Below are 24,119 nucleotides of genomic sequence, written 5' to 3' on the forward strand. Positions count from 1 at the left end.
TAGCTGAAGTTATTAAAAGCTCTAATATAATTTTAGTCTATACAATGACCACATAATATGGATGCACCATAAGAAGACGTGTTTTTTCTTTGCTTTACAGATAAGATTCCAGGTAAGAGAGGTCCCATGACCTCATAAGACAGTAGTTCTATTGAGCCAATTCTCTCCTGTGAGAGAACCACTGTTAGCACTGAGATCCAGAAGCAAGCCCAAAAAGACAGTTGGGTTACACAACAATAAACTAATTCATTTTGTAGACACAGATCAAATCATACCTTTCAGTCATTAGTGGGGCTCTGAAAACCTAAGTGCTCTTTCAGAGACATAGTTACACCATCAAATACATGATACATCAAATATATCAAATACATCAAAAGCATGCCTAGCAGAATCCATCTGTGTCTCATAAAAAAAAAAAATAATAATAATGTTCACATCCTTCTGACCATCATTAGCTCCCATTTTCTTACTTGTAACATCAACTGGGAAAACATTTCCATGTGTTTTATTTTTTTATGGAGTAGTGACTGCATTTTTAAATCCCACATAGATACGCTTGCAGTTAGCATTTCCTAACTTCTTCAGGAAGACTGAGACATAGCAAGTAGGAAACGAGTTTTGCTTCATTTCTATGTGCTATTTCTTCTAACCTACTGCACATAGCATTAAAAATACTGCCATTTCCTTTTCAGTAATATTTTTTAACATTGTTTCTCATTTTTTAGTATCAGAATGTCAAAATATAAAAAAACAGGAATATCAGCATTCAACATCACAGTAGAAGTGTTTTCTAAGTACTCAGTTTATTAACTGTGCTCTTCCTCCTTCGTTAATGAAGTCATATTCTTATTCTCCTCAAGAAAATGAAATCGGTAACTTTATGACTTTTATGACTTTATGACAGCATAGGCTGCTGTACATACTATCACGTTGTAGATTACAGTTGGCCCTGATTTTCCTTTTCCTTTATTTGTTTCTTCTAATTTAGTAACAAAAAAAGACTTTTGAAAGTATTTTTAAATACATGCATTCAAAGACATGCATTCAAAGCCAAATTATGACTAATTCAAGTTATCAAACTTCAAGATTAAATCTAGCAAGGTGAGACGTCTAAGCAACTTATTAAACTGGTATGAATAGGAAAAAAATTTACTACTTAATCTTTGTCTATAACATCTGCTCTAGGTTCAACTATTTCAAATGGAATACATGCAAACTTGAATGAATAACAGTCTAGATGTGAGTGAAATATTTAGGCGTTTAAGGGATTTGTTTTAGTGGTTACACTGGGTGTAGCCATGCAGGTGTTGGCAGCAAGAGCATGGGTCCTCACGCTGGACCCAGATAGTTTCAAACAGCTCCAAAAAGGACAAAGCACAGGGCACAGCTAAGACCAGCAGGTGGTGGCAATTCAGATGAAACAAACATTTGAAAGCGTAAAATGCTGCCCAGCAATGAGGGCTTGGGAATATAAAGCCCAAAAAACAACTCTACAAACACCAAGGTCTGTGAAGAAGGACTGGGAGGAGATTCCCCCACAGACCACAGAGAAAACAACAGTGAAGGAATATCCATAGTGCATGCTGTGGGTAACCCCGTGCCATAAACCAGTGGATATTCCCTGACAAGGACTGCCATGTGTGGAGAGCCCACACGGGACAAACTTTTTCCTGAAGGACTACAGCCCATATGGAGACCCCATGCTACTTTAGGGCAGAAGTGTAAGAAAAAAGGAGTGCCAGAAATGAGCTGCCATGAACTGACTGCAATCTCTACTCCCCATCCCCTTGTGCTGCTTGAGAGAAAAAGGTCAAAGAGTTGAGAACAAAGGAGTAAAGTTAAGCCTCCAAAAAAAGTGGGATGTAGGAGGAAGGTATTGTTTTAATATTTGTGGGTTTTTTGTTTCTCACTACCCGAATCTGTTTTGATTGGCAATAAATTTCCCCAAGTCAAGTGTGTTTTGCCCATAATTGGTAAGAGATCTCCCTGTCTTTAGTTTGACCCATGAGCTCTTTCATCCTATTTTCTCTGCCCATTCTGTTGAGGATAGGGAGAAAGCAGCTGTATGAGCGTTTATTAGCTGCCAAGGTCAAGACCCACCATAAAAAATTTGATGCATATTTTGATGTCCATTTTAGAAACAAACAAAATATTTAGTACTAGCATAACAGCAAATAGTTAATAGCTAGAAGAAAGGCAAAAGCCAAGCAGTTTTGGAAAGTTAGGCAAACAAGACAGATTACAGCTAACATCAGACGAAGAACTGTGACATTCAAAACTTTTACAGTTTTCATTAAAATCATTATTTGGAAGTTTATTAGGATTTAATTCAGCAAGTCCATTTTAACCAATACTTCAGTTAAAGCTTTATCTGTCAGACCTTTCACTCACCTTAACAATTCACACTTTCTACTGTAACTCTAACTATGTAACACAAGAGCCTTTTTCTAAGGACAAATATAAGATGAGGGATGAGTGAAAAATTCTTAAGCAAGGAATACTTTCCTTCAGTAGAGGGGAAGCACAACAGGGAACATTTAAACAAGACATGCACAAGTACATGAGACCTCAGATCCTGAGAGAGCCAGCCAATGTCATTGACAGGCTACTCTCAGTTATATTCAAAAGGTCATGGCAACTGGGGGAGCCTTTGGTGGACAGAAAGCAAGCAAATATCAATCCTAGGTTCAAGAGGGACAACAAAAATGATCTAGAGAAGTACAGACCAGTCAGCCTCACCTTAATCCCTGGAAGGTAGATGGAGTACCTAGTCTGGAAATCACTTCCAAACCTATGAAGGACAAGAAGGTGACTGCAAGTAATCAACACAAATTTATAAAGAGGAAATCATGCCTAACCAATCAGTTAGCCTTCTACAGTTAGGTGACTAGCTCACTGGATGAGGGAAGAATAGCAGATTTTGTCTGTATAGACTTCAGCAACGCTTTCAACTCTCTCTCCCTTAATATCTTCGTAGACAAAATGATGAAACACACAGAAGATAACTTGACAGTGAAGCAGATTGAAAACTGGCAGGAAAAAAAAAGCTCAAGCAGATGTGATCAGCAGCACAAATTCCATCTGAAGACCTAGGGGTGTCCCCCAGGGGTCTATATCATGGCTTTATTTATGACCTGGACAACTGGGTAGAGTGTACCCTCCACAAGTCTGCAGATGATACAACACTCAAAGGAGTGGATAATATACCAGGTGGCTATGCAGCCACTCCAAGGGACCTTAACAGGCTTGAGATACTGGCAAACAGGAACCCCATAAGGGTCAACACAGGGCAATGCCAAACCCTGTACAAGGGCAGGAATAATCCCAGGCACTCCAGTACATACTGGGGGCCAAAGAGCTGAAAAGCAACTCTGCAGAAAAGGACCTGGGGTCCTATTGGATGATGACTTGACCACATACCAGCAATAAGCCTTTGTGTCAAAGAAGACCAATAACATGCTAGGCAGCATTAGAAAAAGCACTGCCAGCAGATCAAGTGAGTCTTCCTCACTACTTAGTACTGGTGCAGCAGGATTTGTGATCCTGTCTCCACTTCTGGGCTCTCCAGGACAAGAAAAATACAGACGTACTAGAGTAGTTCTAGCAAAGGGCCACAAAGAAGTCTATGGAATTGGAGCTTTTGTCATACTATGAGAGGCTGAGAGAAATGGAATTTTTAAACCTTGAGGAGAGAAGGTTCAGGAGGGAACCTTACCAATGTGCATAAACACCTGATGAAAGGGAGGAATGAAGATGGAGACAGACTCTTCTAGTGGTGCCCTGTGACAGGCCAGGAGTCAACGGGCACAAACGGAAATACAGGAAATTTTGTTTCAGTACAAAAAATAAACGTTTAATGTGAGAGTGGTGAGACACAGGAAGAGGTTGTCCAGAAAGGCTGAAGAGTCTCTTATTCTCAGGGGCACTCAAAGCCCAGTGGACATGGCTCTTAGCAACACACTCTAGTTGATCCTGATTTGAACGGGGGTATTAAACTAAAGGATGTCCAGGCATCCTTTTCAGCCTCAACTATGCCATGATTACTTCCTTCTTTTCTGTCAGGATTAATATTCACAGTACACTTAATTTTCAGTGGTTTCTTTCCAGTCCATGGTTGCAGCATGAGCTGTATGGGCAGATATAGAATGGACTTCTATGACAATTGTCCCTGGAGCACAGAAGACAGTCTTATCAAAAAGGAATAAAAAGGATCAAGAAACAAAAAAGACAATAGATTAAAAGCATGCACAAGTAAGTAGCAACTTGAAACCTACTCCAGAATTTAAAGAAGCAGTGTTATATTTTCTTTTCTGAATGTTCTACTGAGAACACAAAATATTTTCCACATTGACTTAATTATATCAGAGATGAGATACACAGCAGAAAACAGAGATGGTAGTGTCACTCACACTAAACAACATGCTGTCTGTTATCAGCTGTCATAATCTTGAAGATAAAAGATTTGCCTTTCCTTTGTGGAGCGTCCAGGTTTCTAATACTAAACACTATACTAGTGTGCTAATTCTACATGGAACTGCTTGGTCTTGCTTTTTTCTTTTTGCCTCAGTGCAGTGGGAACATATTCTTGTCCTTCAAAAGTACAACTCACAAAATATACATTTATTTATTTTTTCTTGTAAGTTAGCTTTTTAGTCCATGAGAATGGAATCATAAATGCTTTAAGCATTTTATTTTATATCCAGTATCCCATACAAAGATTTCACTGGCACCAGTAAAACTGTCCCTTATGTATAGAGATATATGAAATCAGAATCCAATTCAACATGAAACTCCTTTAGACAATATACTGGATTTCAGACAATGACATTCTACAATTTTTTGGGAAAATAGCTCTTATAGACAACAATTTTTCCTGGATGTTAAGCAGTTCCCTAAGGTGGGCTCCAATAGGAATCCTGGAAGGCATGGTGGTTCAATAATTCTTCTAGCTGACCTTTGAGGAAGGTATTTATAATATTGCTTATTGTATGTCAATACATGTAGCCAGCCCATATATAGAAAAAGTGACTTGCTTAAGATTATCTACTGTGTGTGATTTCATGACTAAGCTGGGCTGCTGGGCTCTTCAAGGGCTGAGTTCAGCACTGGCACATGGAAGTTAAGCAACTTACAGAATTTTGGCCACCAAAGCATGTGAATATCTGGATATCATTATGGCATTATTAAAGAAACTTCAGAATTCAGGTATTTTGGATTGTCATGAATCTAAATGAAGAGTCACAAAACAAAAGTAACCATCTTTGAAAAGATGCAGCTTTTAGATCCTCAGGAAAATACAGACAACCTCAAAACAAATGAGAAAAGAAAAAACAAAAGTGTCCTGGATACAAGCAGCAAACATCATTATAATATAATAAATATTTCTAAGAATGACTAGGACAATATTTACATCCTCCCATCATTATCAATTGCTCAGTTTTATTTAATAATAAGACTTAGTTCCATCGAACTAAAAAAGGCAGTAATGACTAGGAGACAATCTGTACTCCAGAAGGTCAAATAAACATTGTCAAGAACATATGTCAAGTAGTCACAGTGTTATTGAAGGGGACTTCAGTACATTCATACTTTCTGACGTATTTACCAGCTTTAAGAAAGACAAACATATTTAAAAGTCACAGAGTCTTCAAGTCTTCCAAGAATGTACATACTCTGGGTTGTAGAACCAAAATGAACCTCTATTTATTTCATGTAGTATCTTAATATAATAGTAGCTTTCACTTAAAAAATGATATTTTCAGATTGCTAAATGGATAAGGTAAAATACAGCAAACCCCATCCTAATGGTATTTTCTTAAAACAGACCATCTACCTACAAGTAAGGAATATTTCCTTGAAGATTCAGACAATCATTATATGAAGCCTTATATGAACCTTTCAATTTAGTAAATTTTCAAAATTTTCCAAATAGGGAAGCACCCTAATATTCTTGCTTTTCAAACAACAGTGATCAATCTCTTCATGTAAGTTACATATCATTTTAAAATGACTGTTTCCTGATTAGACAAATTTAATAGGAGCAACAGATCATTCTGTTAGTAAAGCTATGCAGCCAGATTAATACTGAGACACAATTATCACTGTGAACACTTTACACACGGAAAATCTAAGGCAATAACATTTAGCTTAATCCTCTAAGGAGGAGATTTATAGAAAATTTAGGCCTGGATGAGACTTGTTTAAAATCGAGCTGCTAACATAGGATACACCTTCAGCAGGTTTTTTTTGGAGCAGATTGGCCTTACCAGAAATAGCTTAAGTATACTTTCAACTGGCCTTGATTAGGCTGTAAACCATTATTTATTATGAAAAACAGTGAAGTTATTTGGAAAATGAATTACTACTCAGTGTTCATACTTTCAGAAAGATTTTACCGACTTATTTCCTTTTCACATTGTATTAAACTTTCTTCATTCAAGTAAAGGTAATATTAATCTAGGTAAGATCAAGACATCCTTGAAACTAGTTAAAACAATCAAGCACATCGAGGTTGTGAAAATTAGAAGCTCTAATCAAAAGAGTTAATAATTTTGGTATTGCTATATAATACAAAACAGAGAGATAACTAATGAAATGACCAAGGTGATAGAGATAGATGTTTTGTCTTACTTGTCCAGGGCTGTGCTGGTGGGCATGCTCCTACCAAATCCTCGGACACCCATCTGACAGAAGTATGGAATGCAAGACAGATTGGCAGCAATAATTGCCAACGAATCAGATGCGTTAACAAAGAAACCATTTTGGCCAAGAATCATGTAGCGGTCCTGAAGAAGACAAGAGATACAAAAGAGTGTCTTAAATCTTACGTTTTGGGGAAAGATAATTTCTTCTCTTAGATCCACTGTAGATACAGTAAAAAAGGAACAGGGTTTGGGTTACCTGGACCCCTGTTTGGGCAGAATAATTTATTGGCATTGTCCTGAAAGCTTTATAATTTCACTATCACACCATAATTCTCTCAAGCCCTACAAACAAAAGTTCCAAATCAGTCCCTAGCATCAGCCTCCTACACGATACTTTAGTAGATCTGTTCCTGCCAGGGAATGCTTGTGTAGGAGAATCTTTCTGCCAATGTCATGCACTATACAGGGAGTAGGAGGAGATTTTGTGTATAAGGACAACAAATAACAGCTTCTGTTCTTCACAGCCTTTTCATCATTCCCACATCCTGTCAGGTCAGAAAGCTGTTTCTGTAACACTTTGTTGGTAGGCTGATTATATGACATAAAAAAAAAAAAATAAAAATAAAAATAAAAAGATTAGGATTAAGTGCTTTATTTAGCTAAAAAATCTTCAGTTTGCAATGTTAACCAAAACTGACTTCATTTAGTTACTTAGTTACTACTTAACTGTGACTAGTCAATATTATCTGTATATGCTGCCTTTTCTCACCTGAGGAAGTTTTACACTAATACAGAAAAAAAAATAAAATAAAAAATAAATAAAGAATTCTCATTCTGGACTCACATCCTGTTCAGTTTGCAAACATCTGCAGGGCCAAATTACCCCATATGTGTCTGATTTATGAGTACAAATACTATAATCTTTGCTTTTAGGTATCATCACTCCATTTTGAGGACTTACTGAAAAGCAAATAAATTACACTTACATGTCCCATATCTGACCCCAGATAAAACAACAACTTCAGTGAAACCTCCAAATGGATTAAAATACTTACTCCATCAGCATCAAAAGCAGCTCCAAATCCATACTCTCCACCTCTCATAGCCTCCAGCAAGGCAGTTGCATATGTTAAATTGGGATCAGGACGCTGTCCACCAAAATCCTCCAGAGGAACACAGTTTATGGCAGAATTTGCAGGAGCTCCTAATTCATCACACAGGATTCTTCTCACATACGGTCCCATAACTGTAAAAACAGAAATCTGCCATGCAATCGCAAGCGCATATGCTTGACATTTAAATTTTTCACAGTACCGTGGAGACTTCATACAAAACATACTTTCAGAAACTCTATACATCTTACCAACAGAAGTTTGTCTTACCAACAGAAGACAAACTATTATTTCATATAAAAGTATGTGATCATCCCCACAGTAAATGATCAATTGGCAAGTCAGCATCAAAAACACACTGCCCCACTAGTGAAAGTGAGAAAGTAACCTACTGAAGAGTGAAAGATCAAAGTTTTATTTAGCTATTATTAGGGAAAGAAATTATCATATACATTTAGGGGCATTCCTTACTAAAATAAAAATGAGATGCTATTTTGGGTGTCCCAGAATGCAAGTAACAAATTAACAAACATACTAGCAAAGAAAGCAAACAATAGGGGAATACAAATGGGGAATAAGCTCCTCAAAGGTTTCTAATTCTAATTGAAATTACAACAGATTTGTCCACCAATGAATTCTACCACATTTTTTCTACTCTCATGTAGATAATAAATGAAAGTTTTCTTTCAACTAACTTCAAAATAACTCCTCTATTTTTACTATATAGCCAAATAAGACCCCAGTTCATGAGATTATATCATAATTAGTATATGTAATACTGTGGACTATCCAAAAGCAACACCGAGTTTCATTTTGGAACAGCTTTTTATTTCTCCTACATTCCACATTAAAATCTCATGTCTTTTCTTAATTCCCTAGTAGGACTTACCCATCCTAATTTTACTTACTGAACAAAACCATATAAATTTACATTCTTCAACCCATGAGTCTTCATCTTAAATAACTAGAAGGAATATTTTATAACCTTTAATAGTAAATGTCTATCATTTCAGCCCAGAAATAAAAGGAACCTAAACACACATGCACCTTGAAATGCAGTCATTATCAAATTGTATGAAATATTAGTCCATCCCACAATTAAATCTTTTCTTCTGTGGAGAAACTGTAATGTTAGTTGTGTCTGAAATCTACACTAGAGCATTCAATGGCTGAACAGACACCAACAACTGATTGAGCTCTCTGCATTCCTGGTGCAAGTGTGAACAGGTCACACAGGTCACACAGAGGTAAAAAAAAACACAAGCGACTGCTTGCTCACTTGCTCTTGCTTCCTCTTTCTCCACACATGACACACATTATTGCAAGAAATTTGTGTTCAAGAAAATTTAGATGCCAGTTCCATAAACATACTATAAATGATGATGATTCAGGTTCTTATCAAGAGTAGACTCATGATAGATTATTCTTTTCTATGCCAATGTTAAACTACCAATCTCTACATGCATAAAAGCATATTCCAGAGTTGAAGAGCTAGTTTGTAACTAGCTTTTAGTTTGTAACTAGCTTTTAGTTTGTAACTAGCTTTTAGTTTGTAACTAACTCTTTTATAGTTTGTAACTCTATTATGGTTGGTGTTTCACTTTTGGCTAATGCACTTCATGCAGGAAGGAGTATTGATGGGTTGCCACCAAAAATGACAAATCCCAACTCCTTTGATTCCAGTGATTAACCACCATAACCCACAAACATGTGTGCTACATTTCAAATTGAATTTGTTTGGCCTCAGATTTCTACTGCTGATTCTTCTTGGTATTTGGAAAGAGTCATGATTTTGCTGAACAAAAATGAGAAAAAAAAAATTTCTGTTGCACAAACTTCTTGTATATGCTACCGCATGTGTACGGTGTATTTATATTATGGCTACTTCTCCAACACAATACAAAGTCATAAGTTCTTATTACCTTACAACCTTGTAAACAAAGTGAACAAACCTCGTCCTTTATATTTCTTATGATTAATCAGTTTTTCTAACCCTTAGCCAGATCATGCATCTTTTTGGACACCATTTCCATTTTTCAGTACTCTATAATAGATGTGGGCATCAGAGCTCTACAAACTATTTCAATAACATTCTCTCCAAAAATGTATATGACACGAAGCATTCCATTCTTTATTGCTCATCCAACTCTTTGAGGACTCTTGGGTTCAATTTGTTCATGTTTAAATAATTTTATACCATTTACGTGCAGGACAGTAGAGACTGTCCTGCAACATCCTTGGTAACTATACACTGCAAATACTTCATCACCCTTTCATAGCAAGATTAGCTCATCCTGCTTGTTTCCAAATGCAGAGAGAAAAGAAAAAAAAATAAAATTAAAAAAAAAAATATATATATATACATATATATTATACATATATATATATATATTATTGGATACATATGCCTTTAATTCTTATCAAGAAATATCTACCTCCTCACCTAGTAAGGAGCCTAACCAGTTGCTAAGATTGCCTTTGTCACTAGCCTAATGCTCAAATCCTGTCTTATTACTTCAAGTTGTTTTTCTAAAAAGACTGACTATTATACACTGTACCTTTATTGGCAAACCACTGCAGTGTACTCACAGTTTTGTCGTGACAGTAACTTAAATTCATACCTCCATTCATGGCATCAATCCTTATTTTAATCTGGTTGGGTCCAGTCAGCAAATTTCTGATTGCATTGAAGTCAAATATATTTCGGAGGAGATTGAGGTAGATATCCACAGAATCAACAATTTCCACTGGAAAAAATAAGGTTAAAAAACTGTACAATTCACATATGGGAACACATCTCCCAGAACAGTTTCACAACCCATGCACCTGAACAACAATTGGAGCGTGCAACCTCTAATATTATATAGATTTGCTCTGAAGTCCACAGAGGCAAAGAAAAAGATTTCTACTGATTTCAGTGTGGCTTCCATCAGGCTTTAAGCCTTGCACAGGTTAGCAGCTTTACCTGCTAAAGGACTGCAGAAGATGGAAGATGTCTGTGTGGATATAAAGTCACAGTTTCTATTGTCTGACAGCAGTATCTGTATCACCCTATCAGGAGAGACATACAGACTGTTCTTCTCATTTTTTTGGCACCTAGAAAATCTATCTCCAAATTGTTGTCAATTCACTACTATACTTTTGCATTTTATATCTTACTGATTCGGGAAAGTTAGGTTCAAACACAACATCTGTTTTTTTGCTAAGGTCTTGCTAATCTGAATTGTGAATTCATAAAGGCACAGAGATACAATTTTTCTAGTTCTGTCAGATGTAAAACAGATCAAACTAAAATGAATTAATGAAAGTAAGTCTGTCATAATCAAAGCAGTTATCAAGCACCTGTCAAAAGCCATGCTTTTCAGTCATCTTGGAACATATTACTTTTCCTAATTAAATTAAAAAGCATATGTTATACAAATGCCTTTTTATCTGGTTAAATGAGTATCTTGAAATAATTTAGTTACAAGTTAAATTATTACTTAGAATATCAGCCAGTTTTCCTCAGAAACACTGACCTCACCCCACTGCTCTTCTTCAGCGTAACATGAAAATGACACAGATATTTTTGTGCCTAAGAAAAAAGCTTAGAATAGATTAGGAAAATACACTTGAACTGAGAAACGAACCAAAAAAAAAAAAAAAAAAAAAAAAAAGTTCCCAAGGCTGAAAAGTAATCTGTAAAGCCTATTTGAAAAAGAGTCAATTCTGTGGTATAAAGTTACATTCTCAAAAATTCACTAAAAGACAGTTTTGTATACCTTCTTAGCCCTGCTCCTAATAAAGCATATGTAGGATCTAAGCTTCCCACAAATGAACAAATGCCTCAAATTCATGGAACTGCTTACACATATTAAGGTAAAGTGCATGTAAGTTTAAAATCTAAAAATTATTTTCATTCCTGCCGAATCCAACTGACTTATTCTCAGTTGTTTCAACACCTCTGTAGCCTTGATTTGCAGGAGTTAGTTCATACAACTGAGTAATGAGAAGTTCGAAATACATCAGATAAAATCTTAAAATACTTCTTAAATTATTTTCATTCTTTCTGCAATTTGATTTTGCATTCAGACCTGTGTAAATTATATTTATTCATGTACCTGTAGGCCAATTGCAGGAGGGTTCTCTGGCAGCTATATTGTCCCAGAATGATGCATTCTGGGGAGAGATGATTGGGAAACAATTTTTCCTCAGAAGAAAATTCAATAAAATTAAAGTTATTTTTAATCTATTTTTATGCTACTTGTCATGTATTTTGTAGTGTGTTTCTTTTAATTTTCATTTTGAAAAATACAATTTGGAGAGACTAAAATACTGGAAAGTCAAAATTTAGCAATCTAATATGACTCTAGAGTGGTGTTAAGAGATGAATTTTCTTTGCTTTTTGTTTGCCATAGAAGCCAAAAAGAACATGTTATTTTAAAGGACAACAGAAACAAACAAAAAAAAAATAAAATTTGTATTTAAATCACAAACTTCATCTATCAAAATGTACTTTCCCTCTGAAAATGTTTTCTGGAAAAGCAAGTGGCTTTAATTCTAGACCATCAAGAATGAGGAATAGTTCCCAAGGCCACACAGAAGTTTTACGCTATTTGGAATATTCCTCTTCTGGAGTTCTTCCTTTGCTTTTGACTCCTTCAGAACAAAATGGCAGTGTTATCTCATTTTAAATTAAACATAGGCGTAAAATTATTAATATGCTTAAAATTAAACATGTGCTTCATGTTACTTCACATTTTAAGTTACTCCTTCTGCATCTCACAACTTTTCAGAAAGGAAGCATGAGCAAAGAATGAGTAAAGGTTCTCATGAACTGTTCTGCCAATAAGATTTACATGAGCAAATTATTCCTAGCCCAAAAATGTGCTTTGTGTTTAACCACTAGTTAGCTAGTTTAACCATTAGCGCATATATTCCGCAAAGGTATTTGACTAAATGGTAAGTCCCAACGCACTTGCAGTCCATGCCTCAACTCCCTTGTGTGCAAAATAAATGCAACACTTACCTGTACTGCTTAATATTTTGAGAACTGCTAGTAGTAAAGCATTCTGAAGAAATTAAGATTTGTTTAAATAGTTACCAATAAGCATTCTGCAGCAACTGCAGTATCTAGAATAAACAAATGTAGTATGCATAAAAGCCTATGCCTATACCTCGGAAAGGTTTGAATTTGTTCTCCAGATCAAACTCCTGTCTTCCTAAGCGAGATAAATCAACTCTGAGATCAGGACAAATGGTATATTCCTCCAAGGTTTTGCTGATTTGATAAATTTTGTCTGAAACTGCATCTGGAGCAGGTCCTGTAAGAAAAGAAAATGTGTTATTTTTTATTTTTTTTTTCAAATCTTAAGATTTACCAAAAAAAAATGTACTACATTAAAAATAAATTCAATATTGTATCAGCATTATTGAAGAATAAGCCCCAAAAAAGAACATTGCAGTAAGATACGGTCTTCTCTTACACTGTAACACATTTAACACATCTTAAAAAAAAAAAAAAAAAAAAAAAAAGGAAATACAGTATAATCTCACTCAATACATTAATAAAACTTACTTAAGTCAATAATTACCCAGGGAAAAACAATTACAGCAATTACAGCCAACTTCCCTTGGCTTTATTGCTCAAAGATTTTGACATTTTTTCTTCTACAACAAATCTCAACATATACATTAATGGACAAACTGCCAGAAGCAGTTTCTGGTATTTTGTAGGGCTTTTTGTAAATGCACACCTGTGAAGCTAAGGTAGTTTCATGTTACACTTCACAGAATCACAGAATTGTAGGGGTTGGAACAGACCTCCAGAGATGATCGGGTACAACCCCGCTGCCAAGGTATGTTCCCTAGAGCAGGTTGCACAGGTAGGCATCCAGATGGCTCTTGAATATCTCCAGAGAAGGAGACTCCACTTAATTTCATTAGGCATAGATTATCATTAATGAATACTTTACCAGATTAACAGTGTTATTCTCTTGCAGCTTTCCTCCAATGGCTTAATGAAATATACATGTATCTTTGTTAGAATTCAAAATAACTTAATCGCTTGACAAGCAATTCTGACCTGCTACAGGTAGGTAATTGAAAAAGAGAAATCACATCTTACTCGTGAAGCACTTTTATTACCAAATCCTGAAGATTGACTGTATTTTACAAAATTTACTGACAATCTGATAAAAATTACAGGTTTGAAAAATTTATTACCATATAAATGGTAATAAAAAAAATCTTGCATGTAATGCAAGATTTCAGTCAAAGTTACAACAAAAGACCATTCTGGCTTATCTGACTCTTCTTCTCCTACACTTCCACTGTGAAAATGACTTCCTATACTCTCTTTTATGTTCACTCTCTCCTGATCCAATGTCTCAGTCTTTTCACCACTAAATTCCCACCTCCTCTAGCAATGCTGCTGTATTCAATGCAGTTTTGCCACATGAATTGCCTTGCCACATCTCAGATCCAGTACATCAGACAGTCCAGGGCAATACAAGTAACAGTCACTTAACTCTTTACTTGGCTTAGAAAATGATTTCTTATTGGTCTATTCCAAACCTACCCATAGGGTTTAATTCACTCTAGATCATTCTCAATGAATGGATATTTCATCTAGTAATATTTCCAGCTAAGGCAATCCCATAGTATCGCTCTGCATTCTCTCCTACAACTACAGAAATAAGCCTGTTTGCCTAGCCAGGATCTGCAAAATAGACTGCATGAGAACACTGAGCAACAGTAGCCTCCCCTAGGAGCTTGTTGTGGTGCTCAGCTATTCTCTGAGACAAAAAGTCTTGCCTGGTGCTTAACTCACATTTTCTCAATGGCAACTTAAACCAACTACTTTTCATTTTGTCCTCACAGATTATCATAAATAATTGAACCCTGTGACCTGTGCTTGAGGTATATATACAGGTATATATATTTATATACTTATAAAAGTTTACATTTAAAGTTTAATAGCCTGTTTGAATTTTCTTTAAAAAGGCAAAATACACCACAAAAAAATGCCCCACCAACTTCTACTTACTTATCAAACAGATTTTAGGTGGTACATGGTATTTTGAAGTTCACAGAGTGCTAAAGCATTTAACAGTTTGGTTCTGGTGTGTTCATGCTCTGCCCCTGGCTTTCTCACTGCCTGCCCTTACATAGTCCCTTTAATCTCTCTAGGATTCAAGCCTGTTCTGTTTATAAAATCCCACTGGTTTAACTATGCATGTTTTTCAGTCAAACAACATACAAGGGAGAAGTATCCCCTTGTCAAGTCTTCCCAGCTTCAAAATAGGCAAGAAAACACTATTTTAAGGGCACTTTGAGATTTTCAAAAGGAACGCACTCTATGTTTATGAATTATACATGATATCAGCAATTGTCACTGTGGTGCTTTATGCGTGTGCACAGATCTACAACATAAAACATATACAATGTGTAACATAACTACATGTGTCAACTTGTGGATTTCAGAAAATGAGACATCAGTTGTATATACAAATTAAATTATTCAAGAGTGAAATTTTAACTATTTAACAATAGTGTTAAACAATAGTTAACTAAAGTGGTACAACTCTCCTTTGATAAATGCAGTTATTTTCTGGGTAAACATGAGAAGTTCTTTCTTCTATATAAGACATTAAGTTTTGCTGCTTACAGCACTTCTGAAATTAAAAGTTTTAAAGTAAATGCCAAGACAAGCAATACAGAAATACAAGCAAAACAAAGTTCCTTCAAAGGCATCTTTATAAAAGGAAGAAAATTGTTACAATGGTCTGGCAGACTAAGCAAAATGTAATAAAAATATGACAGTAAACCTCCATTGTAGAAATCTTACCAATATTGCAACGACTTTAATGAATGCTTAATACTTATTGTACATACACATGCTAACAAAGACACTCCTACCCATGAGGAAAAAAAATAAAATATATAGTGTTCCTTATAGTTCTAACAGAATAACCAAAAGCACTCACAGTTAAAATCAGTTGGACTCTAGTTTCATCAAACTGAGATGCAATGTGGTAAACACATTAATAAAAGAAGACCCACCTCCATTAGCAACCTCAAACTTGACTCCAAATTCTCCTCCAGGTCCCCCAGGACTGTGGCTAGCTGTTAGAATAATACCTCCAGCTGCTTTGATCTTTCGAATAATACATGAAACAGCAGGTGTGGATAAGATACCATTCTGCCCAATAACCAATCTGCCAATCTAGGTGAAAAAAGAAGTTAAAATATTCTGAATGGTACTAAATTCTTGAACATTAATAAGCAAACACAAACACACACAATATACACACACAGTATAGATGTATACACTGGCTAAGATGGAAATTTAAATTCCTGCTATGGAACCTATTCTCTTGCAGAAAAAAACACATACACGGGTTGGTTGGATGCTACTCTGGAGTGTGAACAAACACTGTATCTTGTAGCCCCAGTGCAGCAAGCATGAGCATAGGCACAACAGTGATTTGCAAAGCTTCCAAGCACAGTACCAGGGCACAATCCTGCTATCAGACTTTTCAAGATACCCCTATGAATCAGCAAAGACCTTCAAATATCATTATAGTTTAGGGCTGACTGTGTGGATACAGTGTGTACAGGGCTGGAGCTTCAACAAGCTAAGAGAGAACAGCAAGCAACTTGCCTTTCATGGAGGAGCCTTTCAGTGCAATCACAAACACTGAACATACTAAAGCTTGTAATCTCTAAATCACATCTCTGTAATCCAAATACCCTTAGATGTCCTGCCCCATAGAAAATACGATTTCTTCTTCAGTCATTATTTACTCTTTCCAGATGAACAGGCTGCATTTCCCAGGGCAGAGCTGAGCAGAAGTTCTCACCATTCTTAAACTAAAAAAAAAAATGCTTTCAGGTGGTGTTATTAAACACTGACTCAATGTGTTTGGTATTATGTGCAGCCCTACTGTGTGGTTCCAATTTCAAAACCTTGCCTTCATCACCTACACATACTGCAGTTTCAACTCAACATAAATAAACTAGGAGCCGACCAGAAATTTACTTACAAAGAAATACGGAAAGGTTCTAGTTCCTGTGAAACAGGCAAGTAAAAAAAAACATTGATGAGAGGGGAAGGTTAATATTAAAGATGAGAACTGAGGCAGCTCTATATAGAGCTTAAGAAGATACTGCAAAATATTTTAATAGCCTTACCAAAACAAAACAAAACAAAACAAACAAACAAACAAACAAAAACTATTCTGTAACAGTTCAGGAAGGTTAAAAACAGAAAGGGGGGAAAGAAGGAGGGAAAGAGGGAGAATTCCAAATACTTCACACTCACTACCTAAAAACAGGGAGTTCAACCTCAGATTTCTTGTTCTACTTTAAGGGAGATTTGATGGCTTTACAGTCTGTGTGGAAAAGCAACGGCACATGAGATGTCACTACCTGACTCCTCTGTAGAAAGATCTGTTCCCTACATAGATGATCTTCTTCTGGGTCCAGCATTTGTTTGAGACCTTTAACAGTTATTTACAGGTGGGATTCCAAATAATTTCAGGAAAGCAAAGGATAGACAATTTATTAAGCCTGTTACTGTTAACCATTTTAATAATTAAGAAAGACTTCCAAATTGAAACAATCAGCTTCTAAATGAAAAATAAGTTGTTGTTTTTTCTAACTCTCACAAAACACAGAACTACGGTTAGCTATTTCTCTTCAACTGAGAATGACAAGACCTGTTTTCAAATATGAAAAAATATTAACTGAGATTTCTATCTCAAGCTCTGATGTTAGGATGATGTGTTTATCCACCCTGATCTCTTTTCACAGTTTTTGCAGATAATGTTGATGCTTTTGGATCTTTTTGCTAGAAAACAGGAAAGCTATCTAAATCATAAGTAAAGTTAATTGAAAACCTTCAGGGTTCATTTGATTCACTGTTGCTACTACTAGGAAAATGTTTTGTCTCACTGCCTTTTTTTATCCCCAGTAGGGGCAATTATGAAGGAAACGATAAGAAATAAATGTAAGAAACCAAAAAATATGGTTTCTCATTATCCTACTTTAATTACAATATTTTTCAGGGAAACATGTATGCTGTGGGGGAAAAATTATCCAAATAACAAAATCCACATTTTGTGTTTCAAGAGATATTTTTTTCTAATTCATTATTCCATAGCCATGGTCAATTGGTCAGGGTGGAGCATACACATGGTTAACACATGTACCAGATGGCTGAACCTCATTTTTGCTCAGTTCAGTGGTATTGAACAATCTTATTTCTTATTCAAGACTCATAATATGGTTTCATTAGCCTAAGATTGAATGATTAAGAACAATACTGTCTTCCTATTTGCAGAACCTGAGGCCAACATATGATTATTCGTGGAAAAAGAACAAAACACAGTAGTGATTAGCTTTCCCTGGAGAACAGACTAAATGTTATGCTAGTGCACGGTGACAGCATTTGCTCCTGGCAGACTCGGTATTGCTTTCTGGCTCTCTGGCTCTCCGGCCTTCCCACTCATGCTTCTCCCTGCAGGTAAAACTAAACAGCAATTTACAGTACATGTATTTGTCAATCTCTCAATTTATCACAATTTACAGATCTTAGGAGCAACAATAAAGGTATCTTTCTTCTGCTTCTATCCCCAGGCTTAGTGAAGTGGCTGATTAAACGTTATTTCACTGATTACAGAACAAAACTGGTATCTCTCTTACTGATTAGACAACATAGCATGCATGTAATGTTATTACCATCTCTTACAACTACTTTAAATCTCCCAATGTTACATTTGCATTTCCTTTGTTCAACTGTTTTGAATACTGAACTACTTCTAAAATACTTTCTATACAATGCTACTTGTTACTGCAGAAATGTTGTGGAACGAGGAAGACTCTTTTTTGTAAAGCAGAAGTGTTTCTAGTTGTTGTGGGCTGACTTTGATGAGTCAGCCTCAGAAAACACATAGGGTAAAACACCTTCAAAACTCCTCCAGGAGGGGCACTGAAATAACTAGCAGCTCAAGCACATGCCTTGAGGCACTTTCAAAATAAAGCTCAAGACAGAAAACTTTCAGTTAGCCACATTACTTACTGTTTTATTTATACCAGTGCCATGTAAGTAATTTGAAAGAGAAATACAGATTTTTTTCAAATTACTTTGAATTTGAAAGTGTCCTTTTATGGGTTCTTTTTCAGTCTATGAAGCAGCTTTTGGACAAGATGTCATTTCTTGCAAGATTGCTGTGTTAGTACTGTCATTTAACCATTATTGCCAATTGTACCAAAGCTTTGGAAAAAACACAGAACGTTAGTTAACAGGCTTTAACAAACATTCTTCCAGACTATACCAGTACATTTATTATGAGAAGGAAAGCATAATGAAAATAAATATTGAAAGAAAAAAAATGTTTTGAACATTTTCTGTCCCTTTTTTAAACCATGAAGCATGTAGAACACTAGAGCAATGACTCAATCTTCCAAATACAGCTGTCAGAAATGGGTGCCAACTCTTAGAACAGAATTGTATATGGGTAAGCAAAAGGACAAGAATTATATTTTGAAAAATGTTTGAAAACAACAGAGCTGAATCCATGTTGAGGTATTCAAGTACAAATGCATTTATATTTGAAAATAGGGTATATCATGAATTGTTCTGTACTTCTAGGCAAGGTTTAGATTTGTGCTTTCAAGCACACAGAAACTACTGTTTTGAAGTACGCAAAATATGTAGAGTATTCAGAATGCACAAATTACCTGGCACTCTCTCTTCACTGTATCTCCATTTTTTCCTGTTCAACAGAAACTATCTTTCTCATTTTTCTGGATGCCACAAATTAATATGAACAGGACTACTTTGCTTTTCCTTCAGCATTTGTCACAATGTTATTGTGCGTATTCTAATTAGAAATGTTATTCATTAGACTGAATTCCATACTGTAAAAATACTGTAATATTTAGGATTGTAATTTAAAGATGAAAGTGAAATTATATGTTATAGTACACAGATTTTTTTTTTTTTGTGGTGACTGTTGCAAAGAGCTTCAGTCTATATGAATGTCTTCAGTGTTTCTGTGAAATTCCCTGAAGACACTCCTTCTAAGTGTACACATCTTCCTCTCTTCTCTTCATTTTGGTGGCAGGAATGCACAGCCTCATCCACTCTTGGCCCAGTTGCTGTTCATTTTGTCTCTGAATCAAATATTAAACTGACATCTAATTAATTTTAAGTAATGGACTCAGATTTACAGACTTCACACAAGCTGGGCTAGAACAGAAATAAAATAGTGTCTGTATACTGACTCACAATTAAAGTTCCAGTAATATCCTTCTGAAAATCTTGGACAGTTTCATAGCAGGGAAATACTATCTTTGGAATTCAAAAACTTGCATGGCTACAAGATCACAGGCATGTAATGGCTCTTCTAATACTGTGCCCCACGCCACATTCTATTTTGTCACTCTGCTTTTAGTGGCAACAGCAGCAACAAAGACTATGATCCTCAGCAAACTCAAATGGCCACAAGAATAGTCACCCTAACAAGTACTTTACAGGAACATTTTTATGCAATATCACCACGTGCAGCTGTGCATTTGCAGACAATTCAGTAGATCAACATGGAGTCACTTAATGCTTTTTTATTATTTCTTTTTCCAGTAATCTCTCCCTCACATGCCGCAGTCAATTAAACTTGAAATAATATAAGAGAGTAGATTATATCCTGAACAGCATGGGGCAATGCTGTCCTATCTTTCAGTATAATATCTCAGTGATAACTGACTGCCAGGCTCAACAAAGAAGCAAATATGTCAGTCATACAGGTGCAGGGAGGAAAGGCAAGATTTGCACAGAAGACCATGGGAAATACAAACAACATGATATTATAAAGACAACTGGAAAATTCTTTGCCACTTCAAACCTTCACAGAGTTATTAGCAGTACTCTGTGATTTCTCTGCGATGTTGCTATGACTTTCCATAGACAAATTATGATCATCAGTTCATCTGCTTCTGATCAGACCCTGATATAATTGTTTTGCATTTAAATTTATCCTAAGTTTTGCACCAAAAATAAAGTGCACATGCAGTTGATGGGTCTAATGGAATATTTGCATTGAATTTGTAGTGGAACTGTGTTACATGTCATGGAGTTTTCTGCCTCAGTTCTTTCTGATAAGACACACAGATACTGCTACTGTCAGGACACGGGTAAAAAGGAAGAAAGAACCTCAGATATTCTCCTACAATCTCACTTTGCAAAAGTGGCTACTGCAGCCTGGAATAAGACAGGACCTATCTGGCTTTCTTTATACTCCCCCACGCTCCTGTGACATGCAGTCCCTTACCTAAATGAGTTTGCTGCAAACCCATCCGTGCACTCCATCAACGGGCGACCGCTTCCAGCTAGTCTATACCCATTTTTCTGAACAGAAAGATGCGGTGAACTGTGTGCAGACTACAGTTGCATGGCACAGACCACCCTGTAGCTGTTGCCAACAAGCTGCAGCTGTGGAGTGTATACCTGCAACCCCAACTTGGAGGGTGTGAGCGCGAGGGCCCACCGATGACAGGGAGGCAGGGCAAGCAGTGGCAGCTGACTGGGCAGGGGGCCTCAGCTCATTCCTTGTCCTGGGGCCGATGCCAACTGTGCTCGGCTGCTAACACAGGGAGAATGCGGGGTGAGTCACCGAATTAGAACAAGGGGAACCTAGTGACTCTAAAGGGCAATACATTTACAGTTGATAATAGAAAATCCCCTTTATTTTTATACTCAGCAGGCACAACTAACCATACATCTCAGTACATGTCTTGCAGGACAGAGACTCAGGTTCAGTTTCTGAGCACTATTTGGCCATCACTCTGCTGGAATTCTGCTGCAGGTAAAGGTTTTAAGCACAGCTTCAAGGCTTCCACACATTTCATATCATCCTGTCTATGCCAGCTCACTTTGTTTCCCCCTGTGATATTGGCCACACTCCTTTTAGTGACATTTCACCTCACCCAAAGGGAAAGATATTTGCCCTCAGGAGTATTCCCTCTCTCTCCCTCCCGTTATACAGCACAGCACTGAACAATACGTTTAAGGGAGGTTCAGATAATTTCCCAGCTGTCACATTTTAACAGTCAAAGAATAAAATGTGCAATTAGTATTCACTGAGGAAAAGAAATTTAAAACAGAAAAGAAAAAAAAAAAGAAAAAAAAAAAAAAAAAAAAAGAGGCTTATGCACTTACAGTGTGCTGTAGAGACAAGGAAGAGGGTGCACAAGGTGGGGTTGGCAGAGAGGGGATGGAGCACACAGAAACAGGAAGACTTTTCAATGTCAGTGTCACCCCACCAACCAGCCTCCTGAATCTCTAAGGACTGTATCATTAGTAAGAGTATCATGCTTTAATTCACATATTGTGGGAACTGTTTGAGCACAAAAACTTTGTTTCTTGGCTTCAGAAAACAGTCAGGAGAAACTGTTTCCAAGAAAGTTGCAGTAACTTAAGAAAAGAGGAAGTACTATTACAGCAAAGTGCCAGCGATCTGTCAAACTGGAAACCTCCTGAGGTCAAAAAGGCTTAATCTGCAGGGGAATGGGGAATGTGACAGAAGTCGGAAGGAGGCAAGCTGACAGGAAAATTAGCCAGGAAGGAGTCTGGAATACAGCACAGTCTGGCTGAGAACCCCCTGCTCTCCTAAGCCCTCAACTTCTTGCCTCCCTCAGCACTTCAGTCCTTGTGGTCACCTTGCAGCCCTAACTCACACTGTCCGCACAAGGGACACGCACGACCTCAGGACCAGCAAAGCAGCTCTCACTGTAGGGCTGCCACTTTAGCTTTCACTGCGCTTTACCCTGCCCTGTCAGCAGACACTTCCAGCGGCTTCCCTCGCTGAGCCAGCTGGGAGAGGGGCCAGGGGAAAGGGCTCCTCTGGGCCTCCCAGCATCAAGCTGCAACACCCTGCTGCTCCCCACAGCCGGTGCTCACTCCCTGTGCCACATACCGCGGCGAGTGCCCTGAGAGCCTTCCTCACGCCCGGTGCCACTGAGGCTCTGTCCCGTGCCAAGCCCTGCGTGAACAGCAAGCTTACAAAGGCACCTGATACGCAAGGCAGCCAGGCTCCCTGGAACCTCAGGTGCTGCTCAGCATGTGTTTGGCAGCATTGCACTGGCGAGACCATGATTTAGGGATAAATTAAAAGTGTTCTTTGTTTGTACTGGGCTGGCTACACCACACAGCTCGCACTTGACAGTAATGAGAAGGGAAAATTCAGACACCTGGAAATTTGATGTTGGAAGACCTTCTGGTTGTGAAACTGGACTGAAGTAAAGACCTCTGGGGTAATTAAAAAAATAAAAATAAAAATCAATTCACTAAAAAAAAATGCAATAGCATTATATTTCTTCTTTTTCCTGACCTGAAGAATCAAATTGGCCATCCTAACAAAGAGACAGCAGTTTAACTCTGCTTTGAAGTGAAAACTTGGAGCCTATGTTAGCTGATATTTCCAGCTAGAAAGCTGGAAATAAGTACAAATACATACAAATTGAGTGTGTGCTATCAGAAGATATCAGTTCTCTTACTTATTTTCAAAACTGAACCAAAAAAGCTGTAACCCATCAGATTACAATTATCTGCCACTGTTGTCTTCTCGCATTTCGTGATTTGTTCAGTAGGTGAACAGTGAAGAACATTTTTTGCTAAAATGCACCCAAGGTGCTGAATTTCTCCCGTTTCGGCAACATTTTCCCGCTATGTCTCTAGAAGACCGCGAGCACACGCCTGACACCTCCGTTTCCCACACAAGTATATTTCTAATCCCGCCGCATTTCCCTGCCGCGGGGTCAAACGCGTTCTCCTGCTCCCGTGCGGGGCGAGGCGTCAAGCGGGGCCGGCCGCCCCCCGGGGCTCTCAGGGACCCCTCGGCTACACCCGGGGGCACCGCAGCCTTAGGGGCCGGCACAGCCCGGGGCTGAACGGCGCCGAGCCCGAGCCCTCCGCGCAGAGAGAGGCTCGCTGTTCTTACCCCGTTGGCCGCCGCCATCTGGACGACGATCTCGATGGCCGCCCGGCTGAAGTACCTGCCGTCGCTGCCCACCACCATGGTGCAGCCCTGGCGGTCGCGGAGGTCGACGGAGGAGAGGAGGCTCTGCACGAAGTTGGGCAGGTAGTTGCGCTGGCTCTCGAACAGCCCCGTGGGGCGCCGCAGCCCCCCGCCGCCCGTCGGCCGCTGGTCCTCGTAGGGCGCCGTCTGCACGGTCAGCACCGGGATCGGGGTCCTCTCCATGCCGGCGCCCCGCCGCCGCCGCCGCCCGCCCGGCTGTGGCTCGGCTGGCGAGCGGCAGCCTCTGGCGGCCGGGCTGGTGCCGCTCCCCCGGGCGGCCGCGGGGTCGGGCTCCCTCACGGCCG

General features: G+C 38.0%; 1 protein-coding gene across 1 annotated transcript in view; it reads right to left on the reverse strand.

Annotated features, from left to right (window-relative positions):
* PGM5 (phosphoglucomutase 5) overlaps nucleotides 1–24,119 on the reverse strand; it is an 83,625-nt gene extending 59,506 nt beyond the window's left edge. Inside the window, exons 1-6 of the mRNA XM_084503994.1 lie at nucleotides 23,737–24,119; nucleotides 15,800–15,962; nucleotides 12,913–13,059; nucleotides 10,378–10,503; nucleotides 7,700–7,890; nucleotides 6,631–6,785 (exon numbers count right to left, since the gene is read on the reverse strand). Coding sequence (XP_084360120.1) covers nucleotides 6,631–6,785; nucleotides 7,700–7,890; nucleotides 10,378–10,503; nucleotides 12,913–13,059; nucleotides 15,800–15,962; nucleotides 23,737–23,997 — 1,043 coding nt within the window. The 5' untranslated portion in view covers nucleotides 23,998–24,119. The remainder of the gene's footprint in view (nucleotides 1–6,630; nucleotides 6,786–7,699; nucleotides 7,891–10,377; nucleotides 10,504–12,912; nucleotides 13,060–15,799; nucleotides 15,963–23,736) is intronic.

This window comes from Aythya ferina (assembly GCF_964211825.1).
Source record: "Aythya ferina genome assembly, chromosome: Z".
Classification (NCBI taxonomy): Eukaryota; Metazoa; Chordata; class Aves; order Anseriformes; family Anatidae; genus Aythya; species Aythya ferina.